The 11,056-nt window shown below is 35.3% G+C and overlaps 1 protein-coding gene across 12 annotated transcripts in view; it reads right to left on the reverse strand.

Annotated features, from left to right (window-relative positions):
- The window catches only part of UNC80 (unc-80 homolog, NALCN channel complex subunit), a 218,240-nt gene extending 211,951 nt beyond the window's left edge, over nucleotides 1-6,289 (reverse strand). For 8 of the 12 annotated variants that reach the window (XM_031958127.1, XM_031958131.1, XM_031958126.1 and 5 more), the window contains exons 1-3: nucleotides 6,085-6,289; nucleotides 5,009-5,057; nucleotides 1,590-1,746 (exon numbers count right to left, since the gene is read on the reverse strand). In XM_031958127.1, coding sequence (XP_031813987.1) covers nucleotides 1,590-1,746; nucleotides 5,009-5,057; nucleotides 6,085-6,176 — 298 coding nt within the window. In that variant the 5' untranslated portion in view covers nucleotides 6,177-6,289. The remainder of the gene's footprint in view (nucleotides 1-1,589; nucleotides 1,747-5,008; nucleotides 5,058-6,084) is intronic. The other 4 variants (XM_031958136.1, XM_031958134.1, XM_031958135.1 and 1 more) reach the window with 2 other exon arrangements.
- Nucleotides 6,290-11,056: the final 4,767 nt, after the last annotated feature.

Consider the following 11,056-nt stretch of genomic DNA (forward strand, 5'->3'; position numbering starts at 1 on the left):
CTATGGTGAATAATAAAACCACAAAGCAGTAGTTTTTAGCCTAAGGTGCAATTAACTTTTTTTTTTAAATGGATAACTACATATCAATATAATTAATTCCCTTTGTAATCCTAAGTATTTTATTTTATACATTTAAAAGCATTCTGAAAAGAGGGTTGCCAAAAGGGTCTATGACACAAAAAGCTTAAAAATCCTTATTGAAAAGATTTTCTTTTAATTCATGTAGGTAATAGAAACATTATGAATGTTTTTAGTGAAACTGAAAATATCTAAAGCTTTTTCAAAATCCTTGGAAAAGTCTCTTGGGGGAAAAAAAGGCTTTTCTTAGGGAAATGAACAACAAATGGTAACAAATGTTTTTGCAAAAATTAACTCATCTGGTTTATGTCATTTCTTCTTTTGCTCCTGAAGCAGTCTGGATATTGACTCATATAAATTCAGTCTCCTTTACTGATGCATCAGAAATGATTAGTGAGCTCATACTCACAATTCTCCTTAGGGAAAAGATTAAAATTTCAATGTAAAAGGGGAGGTCCCTTTGTGTAACTACAGCAGTGAGGGAGGTGGTCTAGGAGCAATGGGGAAGTGGCTTGGTTACTGAATATTTCTGTAACGTTAAGTAGGACTGCATTTTAGCATATTTTTTCCTTTTTTTCCCCAGGGTTTTTATACATGTTTTCTGAGATCCTTTTTGCGGCAGAGAATCATTTTAAATCTTTTTCTCAATGTGGCAGTAGAACTAGTACAGGTCAAAGATTTGCTGGCTCTGTGAACTGTCACATGTCCAGCAGAGCGTATTACTAGGTTCCCCTACCATGTGATTTATATTGCTAGACATTAAGCATGAAATCTTTCAGTCTTTCTGTCACTTGGAATATAATTAAACTGATGATTACCTGAAGGAATGCAGAGAGGCATATATTAAGTATATTCTGCTAAGAAATTTTTTCGGTTGTGTCTATTAACAGAGAACAATATACAGTTTCATTGATTGACCTATGAAATTCATGTGGTTATTTTCATTGATAAATTCAAGTAGAGAAAATATAGATTAGAAATTAAAAATAAAGACAATAAATGAATTTTTAAAAAATAAGATATAGTCAAGCATGGATTATAGTTCATTTTAAGAATCAAGTAAAAAGAAATAAAGAAGCAGTATAGCACTGTGGAAATGTTGTCAAGATGACCTAGACCAAAACTGCACATCATGAGCAAATAAATCACTCAACCACAAGCTACTCTCAAGACTTTAATCTATAGATTACTTATGAAACTGGTCAGTAGAAAGAGTTCTTATAGTATCTAAATCATTGAGTTTGGACCTAAAAATGTTATTGTGATCCAAAGTGATGGAAATATAACTTTAGCAGGTGGACTTTTAAATCCACAGTCACTAAGGAATGGACTAAGTCCAGAGGTAAAAGTACTGTGGTGGTTATAAGAACAAAAATCAGCAACAAGTACTTGCAGTCATAGAATGAATTGTCATTAGTTTTCTGGGAAACACTCTGGGGATACAGTGGTTCAGTCAGATTCTCATAGGTAGGTAAGGGTACACACTACATAGAACATAGTGGAGTACCAACCCAGTTTATTCCTGTTGGAAAGCAGTGTTGCAGTGCAGTGCAGAACATGAGGCAATGCAGCTTGGACCAACTCCCAGCGGGAAATGCTCTGGATGGCTTCAGAAAGGGCTGGAGAGAGGCCATGAAGTTTGTTTTCTACCAAAACTCGTTCAAAGGACTAGAGGAGGGGAAAAGCACAAAAATTATTGCACTAGACTTTCTTCATGGCCAATGGAGAATAGATTCTAAGATACCTTCTACTAAAAGGTATTTTTATTTAAAACATTTTATTTAATAATTTATTTTCTTCCCAATTACACATAAAAACAATTATTAATATTCACTTAAATTTTTGAGTTGCAAATTTTCTCTCTTCCTCCTCTCCTAATCTTCTACAATGAGAAGGCAAGAAATTGGGTATAGGTTATACATGTATAGTCATGGGAATATTTCCATAACAGGTATTTTTTAAAGATAAAAATAGTAACTTACATTTACATAACACCTCACAGTCTACAAAGCACATTAAATACATTATTGTGTTTTAAATTCATAGTAATCTAATGATATAGATAGAGCAATTATTATTTTCTGTATTTTATAGCTGCCAAAGCAGAGGTTCAGAGAGGAGTTATATAATACAGTAGAAAATACACTGGATTTTAGATTCAGATGACCTGGATTTGAATTTTATATAGCATAGATCTGTGACCCTGAGTAAGTCATTATAACATTCTAGGCCTCAGTTTCCTCATCTGTCAAATAAGAAGATTGTAGTATATGACTGTTAGGTTCTTTTGAGTACTCACTCCAATGATTTTATAGGATTTTAGTTTCAGAGATGAAAGTGACCTCAGAGGCCATCTAATCCAACTAGTTCATCTTACAGATGACTTTTCAAAGGTAATTAGCATAAGATGAAACTCAAATCACAGATCTTCTGGTTCATTAATACTATACCATGCTATCTATGATGAAAATTCCAAGGTCAAAAATTTTTTATATTGTCATCTTAATGATTACTATATCTCTGTATGTCTGTATTCAAATCAATCCTAATCTATAATTTTAAAGCTTTCAAATCTATTTATGTAATTTGAATGAACTACATAGCATATATAGATGTTCATTTCCATACAATGGGAAAAAAAAAAGCTAGTTTGGTCTTTTTCCTTTAAATAAATTAAATGAGATAAGTATATTCAGACAATTTTTTTGAGTATTCCGTAGAGGTTGTTTAAAGGTTGCAGAATGAACCAAATATCTCAAGAGCACTCATGGTCAAAACTGTTGTCAATGAATGTTCACTGCTTTTGTGTAACTTTAATCATAAACATGATGACTTCTTACTGAATCTAATCCTGAGGTCATCTAAAATGACTCTCCAGTATCTCTATAGTCAGAGCTAATATTTGGTCCAGGGAATCCTGCCCCCAAATCTCAGATGCTTTTGAACTGACAGTTTCAATTATTTTATGTTCTTTTCTGGAATGTCAACTATACAGTTTTTGCTAAACATTACAGCATGAAAATGTATTATTTAACTCTTTATGCTCCTTTCTGATTTCTGTGTAATGCTAAAAAATATGTAGGTGGAATTAAGTTGGTATTGAGGGTGGAAAAAATTGGGATCAAAAAATAAAAGGCCAAATTGGTAGCTAATGCCCTACAAAGAACCAATTCACCAGTTTAGTTCACATGAGTACACAGAATTAAAAAAAAAAAGACCTTGTAATCAAAGCTATTCTGTGATTCTGTGGTTCTGTTACAGAGGGGGGAAAAAAAGAGATCAGAGTTACGGTCTTTTGTTTTCTCTTAACAAGCTAAATAAAAGCCTTTAGATATTGCTTGTGTTGTAGATCCAAATACTTTTACAGTCTTCAGCCTCTAAGCAGCTGAAGCATTAATTAACCAAAGGAGGAATTTAAAAGTATAAAAGATTTAAAAGCCTGCACACACCTAAAACAATCTTTGAGGGCAGCTAGATGGAGTAGTGCATAAAGTACTGACCCTGAAGTCAGGAGGATCTGAATTCAAATGCTGCTTCAACCACTTAACACTTATTAGCTGTGTGACCCTGGGCAAAGTCATTTAATCCTAACTGCCTCACTTGGAAAAAAAAATCTTTGAGTATACTTCCTACAACAAAAGGTTGGCATTATAAATGGCTTATTTATGAATTCTGGATAATCATGTCCTTTTCATTTTAAATGAATATTCAGCTAATAAAACTTTGGATTTTGTTTCCAGGCTAGAAAAAGTTTTTTTCCCATGCATGCACACATTCAGTTCCACCTCATCCCCAGCCCACACACTCATTCCATACACTCAGTTTGTGTGTTTTACTTTATGTATCCATTTATTTTATATAAAGACATTTGTCAAATAGGTATGACTAATTATAGATGGATGAGCCCAGTTAAAGTACAAAGAGTTATTCAGGACCATTCAAAGGTAGATGAAGAATCAATGACCTTGTATGAGAATTTATTGTAATTAAAATGTCAAGTTGCTTCTGACTTGAGCTAAGCAGAATCATAAATCAATGAATCTATGAAAAAGTATTGTATCTTTAAGAACTTTGTTTTGATAATTTTGGAAAAAATACAGAAGAAATTCCAAATTGTTTACCCCAAGCAAAATCTAATGGCTATAATATATTTAAGTTGCTCTTGCTGTTTATTGATTGGACTAGGGTCCATTTAGTCATTTACAGTTTAGTGTGCCTATCTGCAAACAAATTTCATATATATATATATATATATGTATAACATATATATATATATACACACACATACATACGTACTATGACAACAGAAAGATAAAGATCTCAATTTGGCATCCCAATTCATAGTTCTATCCTGGCTCTATGTGAACTGCATTATCATTCTACTCAATGATCTCCAGTCCTCATTTTTTTCAGTCTGAAGATGAGATGAATAGTGCTTGACTAATTTTTTTTTAATCGTGGAGAATTTGGGAGGATAAATATGATTATAGAATGAAGCATTGTCAGCTCTCTGGAAAATATGCGTTCTCCCATATATAAAAGAACTACACATTACTGTAGCTATTTGTAGGAGGATATACTGATATCATTTGTTAGTAGACAAATAAGTTCAAATCAGTTTTCATAAGTTATCATGTGAAATTTATTGGACCAAGTGGGTGGGCTAGATAAAGACTTCCGAGAACCTGAAGACTACCTTTTAATTATTAACATCTTTTTCTGATGCTTTCTACTTTCATATATTTTCAACTTGTCATGTAAATTTGATGATTCACATATAAAATCCCACAAGTTCATATTATTTTGCTTCTTTGAGTATTTTGTATATGTACCTCATATGCAACTACTGCTGAAATTAATCACATGTTTTTCTTCTATTTATCACAGTGACTATGATGGATTTGCCAGTGAAAAAGTGAAAATCACATACCACACAGGAGGCTTCATATTGTTTTCCCAGTTTGGGCCTCAAAAAGGCACTGAAAAATTAACAAATTTTTGTAAAATTGAAGCAATAACAAGCAAAACAAGGTATTATATATTTACATATATATATATATATATAAAATCATTAAATACCCTTTGTATTTTCACAGCTAACAACATGAAAAGTATAGAATCATTAGACTCAAATGTCATGTTTAAGAACAGTAATGGACAAGCATTTGTTGTCAGCTACAGTCATTGTTTTATAGAGTAATTCTATATTTAAGGGTCTTGTGTTTAGTGTTAAAGATAAGAGTGAGATTTATATAAGAAATGGTACTTGGTGTTCTTCAGATTTACTATTAATATTGTTGAAAACTGGATATGATTACACCTTCTTAGACTTGAACTGAAAGCCACAATTTTCAGAATCCATTTTTACATCTGGCAGCTATATATTTTAGAGGTTGCTTATTGGGAAAGGGTTTGGGCCTTTCCAGGAAAAAAGGCAATCCTTTGCTGAAAAGCTTTTCTCAGGGGCTTTAACTAGGAGGTTGACAATCATGTCTAAGTGAAAGCAAAAATGGTAACAAGTGGTCATAACAGGCACTCTCAATATGAGAGACTGGACAAACAACAGGTCACTGGTCTAAAATCACAGCGGGAGGCGGAGGAGAATCAGTACGTATAAGGACGTTTATCTTCCTTGTTCCTCCTCCCCCCCTTCCCTTTCCAGCTATCGTCCTCTATCTCCAAATAATATATATATATATATGTGTGTGTGTATGTGTACATGTATACACACATATATTACGTATAGATCCAAATCTATATATTTGATAGCTTCCTGCCTGTATGTCATCAAACTTCATTAAAACAAAACAAAAACAAAAAAGGATTCCAAAGGCTTGCTTTTTCCTCTCCAGAGAGGGAGTTGCACGCATTGGTGCTGCAGCAACAGCAGCAGAGCATCCGGCCCCATCCAGAGCACCTCCAGTGGCCCAGGGAACCGGGGTTGGGGGGAGCGGGGAGGAAGCATTCCTAGGACCGCGCAGTGCGGCGTGTCTCTTTGCCCCTCACCTGGTTTGCCTCCAAAGGAAGGTCTGGATGGGGAGGGGGATGCCTCGGCCGCTGTCCTGCTCCTGGCCTTCGGAGCTTTTCCTCTTCACCATGATGGTGGCTCCTGTGAGCCCTACTGAGGGACCCAGCACTGCCTCCTCGGTAGCCGCCGCCGCCTCCTCTTCCTCCTCCTCCCGCTGCTCCCCCCAACTCTCATCCCCTCCTTCCCCGAGGCAGTGCCGGCTCTCTCCGCCCAGATCTCCCGTCCCTCTCCCCTTCCCCCGCCCCCCTCTGCCGGTGTAAAATGGCTGCGGGAGGAGGGGAGGATTGGAGGAACAGCGAAGGGAGGAGGGGGGAGGAAGAAGATGTCCGCCTCGCCCCCTACTCTCCCTTCCTTTGCTTTCAGCACCTCCCACTGTGGACAGCGACCCGCGTGGGGTAGTTCAGCTTGGGGTTAGGGGGAGGCAGCAAGCAGCGACCGGGTAAAGCTGTAGATAGTTTCCACTCTGAGCATCTCCCTCCTGTCCCGCTGCGTCTTTTCCTTTAGCCTAATTTGGCTTCTTCAGCCCGCAGTATAACTGTTTCTCTCCTACTAACTGTACCCCAGGAGTGTCCACTGTTTTCCTGACCTCCTGACAGCAGTGACTGGAGGACAGCACCGTTTGGGAGGGAGGAGCATTTGGGAGCTGCAAAGCTGTCATTGACACTAACATCACTCACACCTTTAGCAAGGAGATCAGGTGCACCCCATGAGTCTTCACCTCCACCCCAAGGCGCGCGCGCGCGCGCACACACACACACACACACACACACAGGCACACACACCTTCTCCCCGGAGCTCAGCAGGAAGGGGTCCATGGAGAGGGGAAAAAAAAGTGTAAACCAGGAAGAGCTGCAAGCTTGGCAGGTCAGAGAAAGCCGTAAATTACTGTGATGTGAGAATTTAAAATGTCAGCAGGAACCCGACATTGCTTGTACCGTTCCTTTCTGAGAAATAGAAAACCCAGAGACCAAGATGAACCAGTTGTGGGTGAAAGTTAATTGGTGTGAGGAAGAGCACACATAATTATCTTGTGCAGCCATTTATTTTATTATGGTCCATTGGATACATTTGAGTGACACCTTTTTGCTCTTTCCCTGGCCACCCTTTTTTCCTGAGGCTCAATGTTTGTCAAAATGTTTGAATATCAAGGTTTCAGAATTATATGAATTTTAGGAATATTTACAACTACAAAACTAAATGTAGAAAGAAGCAAAAATGTGAATAGAAAGAAACATCAGAAGGCTCATCTGTCTAGAAATAAAACATTCCAAATTGGGGGAGGGGCAAGGCATCATGTCATCTTCACCCATATAAGTATTTGCATATAAGCAAAATTACAGGCCCTGCAAATGCATAAGATGAATATACGTCAAGAGAGCCAAACCTATACTGCTCATTGTGAAGAGCTTGGTTTTAATATATGGATATTTTCACTCTCATGAATGCTTTCTCTATGTTCTTACTGTTCATAGTGATAATTTTTTAAATGTTTTTTTTTTCCAAATCATGATAATTTACTCTACTGTCCCTCCTCCTCTTCCAAGGAATCCATCTTACATAATAAATAATATATTTTAAAAACAAAAAGAAAAAAGAAAAAGAAGAGAGAAGTCAGCAAAAAGTATGGAGCTCCCATCTCTGCAAAAGGGGAGTGTGGGAGTTATCTGCAAGCCACGCATTCTTTATAATTTCTCAACATTATTTTTTTAATAACTTTTTATTGACAGAACATATGCATGGGCAATTTTTTACAGCATTGTCCCTTGCACTCACTTCTGTTCCAACTTTTCCCTTCCCTCCCTCCACCCCCTCCCCTAGATGGCAGGCAGTCTTATACATGTTAAATATGTTATAGTATATCCTAGATACAATATATGTATGCAGATCCATATAGTTGCACAAGAAGAATTGGATCCAGAAGGTAAAAATAACCTGGGAAGAAAAACAAAAATGCAAGTAGTCTACATTCATTTCCCAGTGTTCCTTCTCTGGGTGTAGCTGATTCTGTCCATCTTTGATTAATTGGAACTGAATTAGATTTGTCGAAGATATCCACTTCCATCAGAAAACATCCTCATACAGCATTGTTCTCAACATTAATTTTTGATTTTCTTTGCAATTGCTGACTTTTTATAATACAAATCAATTACATTAAATGAGAACACAACAAATTAAAAGTAAATTATTAATTTAGATTCTGAAAAATGAGTAAAGACCAGGATAAAACTCCAAACAGTGAAATAGTGTATTTTGGAAAGTGATTAAAAAACAGGAAGGAGGAAATGAGAAGTCATGGAATCATAGATAAGAGGCATATCTATTTTTTTGGAAATGTAGGATAAAATGGTAAAAGGAAATACATATGAGTATTAATTATGAGAGTAATCAAAGTGTTATTGTCATTCATCTTTCATTCTCAAAGAGAATCAACAACATCACAAAGGTGATCTCTTGAATTGTATATGAAATAGATTCAATTGAGGCAGAAGTACAATGAAAAACCTTTGCATTTCTAAATTAAGATTTTTCCCAGACCTCAGTTTGTTTAAGGCAACATTCATTCAATGATTAAAGGCTAGGTAAAAATCAAGATAGGAATAAGCAATGTCATCATTTAAGTATTCAAAACAGAAGGGTGATGCTGGTAGTTAGACTTCTCATGTGGACAATAAGAACTACATTTTCTCTTTTTGATGTTCTCTTGTTTTCTAATGTTTATAAAGCATCCAGTGAGTACAGAAACTATTCAAAGTATTCTTTCCAAAATGTCAGGAAGGCTTAAATAGAGGCAATGCAGTAATGTTCCAATAAAATCATATAAAAAAGAAACTGAGGCACAAGTTCCAAGCATGATCAATTTAATAACAAGGCTAGCAATTACCAATAAAAGGGTAAGCTTCTTAGTAGCCAAGTCTGCAACATACAGCCAGAGAAGCTCTTTTATACAGTTGAAAGGGTAGCAGTACTAAAAATAGTTTAGTGACTAAGACTATGATTGGTCTAACACAGAGATGGAGTATAAGCTATGCTTGGCTTGACTCAGAGGAGGGATTTTTTTTTAAAGTTTTCCATAAATATCTTCTGGAAAATCTTGTGGTGGGCAAGCATGCTGTGACCAGGTTGACTCATCTCACTTCCATAGTCAACGAATTCACAAATTTGAATTACAGTAGGCCAAAGGAAATTCAATTACCACAATGGGGGGAACAACCAATATATTGGGGATTGATTTTTAATTTTTTAATATATAACTAACAACTAAGCCTTGTTAAAATAATACAAAAGGAAGCATCATCAATTTTCAATTTCTCACAGGGTAGTAAAAAAAAACACTAGATTTGGAAATAGCTTTGCTGTTTATTCCTTGTGAAGATCTAGACTAAAATACGTTCTTAACTTGCAAAATCAAAACAATTTAGTAGAGTCTACTAAAGTTCTTTATGGATAGATATCCCATAAAATTGGCTGGATGGGAAATGAGCCAAATATAAAGTACCAAAATTCTACTTTAATAAAAGTAGAGATAGAACTACAATTATTCTTTTGTATTTTCTTTTTTGGATAAATAAAAAAGATAAATTAAAGCATTTATTAAGTACATAGTATGTACCTTACACACACTATGCAAAATAGTGGGAATACAAATATATATAATTTCTACAAACAAAGAACCTATGTTCTAATGGGAGAATTTAGCACATAAAAACAATTGAAAAATGGGAGTGGTGGTCAGGAGAGATACCCACTGAGCAATATGAAATCCTAAAAAACAGAACTGAGAAAGATTGAACATGCCTGGTTTGACCACTTCCTCAAATGAAAGTTTTGGAAAGGAACTTGCCAATTGGAGGAAGAGAAAAACATGTTTCCTATGGTGAGGAAATAAAGTCTAGAGAAAATCCAAAAGAGGAGTGAACTTACCATCAACAAATGCAAATATTTCAAAATATAAAAAAAAAGACTCAAGAAAGAAAATTTTATAGTGAACTCTTGTAACAGTTTTATAAAAATATAGTCAGTACACAAACACACACATTCACACAGATACACTATTTCAACAAGGCAGCAACAAAAATTATTGAATGTGTGACATCTTTTTATATTTCTTTGGACATTATCAATATTTTTGCCTCACATTTACTACATAGTGGTTATGTAATGATGGGTAAAATAACTTAATGTTTTAGTGAACCAGGTATTCTCTAAAAAAAGCAAAGAAAATGCCAATCTGCATTAGTAAAGGAATTCCTCATCAAGAGTCCCCTATACTGATGAAATAATAGACTAATAAAAAAGAAATTAAATAAAAATTTTAAAAATCTGACAATACAACAAATCGTGATACTTTATTGCTATAGATTATACACTTAGCCAGGGTATAAACTTAGCCAGTATATTTTTTTCCTTAGAGCAAACAGCACTTTATTATTCCAAAAACATTCCTGAAAAAAATCATTATCTGAGTGTCTAATACAATACTGGAATAATAATAGCTCATATAATTTTAAAGTTTGCAAATTGCTTTATGTAAATCATCTCACTCGATCCTTACAACAATGTTGAAGAAAGTACCACAAGTATCACCAATTTACAGATGAGAAGATTGGGGTTCAGAGAGCTTAGGATCACACACACATATTTTATGACTCCAATTCTAACTGTACCATTTTTTCAGAGAATAGAAAAGGACATATTTTGAGAGTTGTTGAACAGTTAAAAATTTCAATTGCCTTGGTAATAACTTGTATATGGGAGTTGGAGGGAAGAATGTGTGTGAAAGAGATAATGAGGGAGCCAGATGATTCCTAGATTTACAAGCCTAAGGGATTGGGAGGATGGTGTTTCTTTTCTTATTAATAGGAAAGAGAGAATTTGAAGAAAGATAAGATGTTTTGTCCTGCGAATATTGTCCTGGGTATAATGTTAAAGATGTCTATTGGAATCCAGTTT

Source organism: Sarcophilus harrisii, chromosome 3, assembly GCF_902635505.1.
Source record: "Sarcophilus harrisii chromosome 3, mSarHar1.11, whole genome shotgun sequence".
In the NCBI taxonomy this organism is placed as follows: Eukaryota; Metazoa; Chordata; class Mammalia; order Dasyuromorphia; family Dasyuridae; genus Sarcophilus; species Sarcophilus harrisii.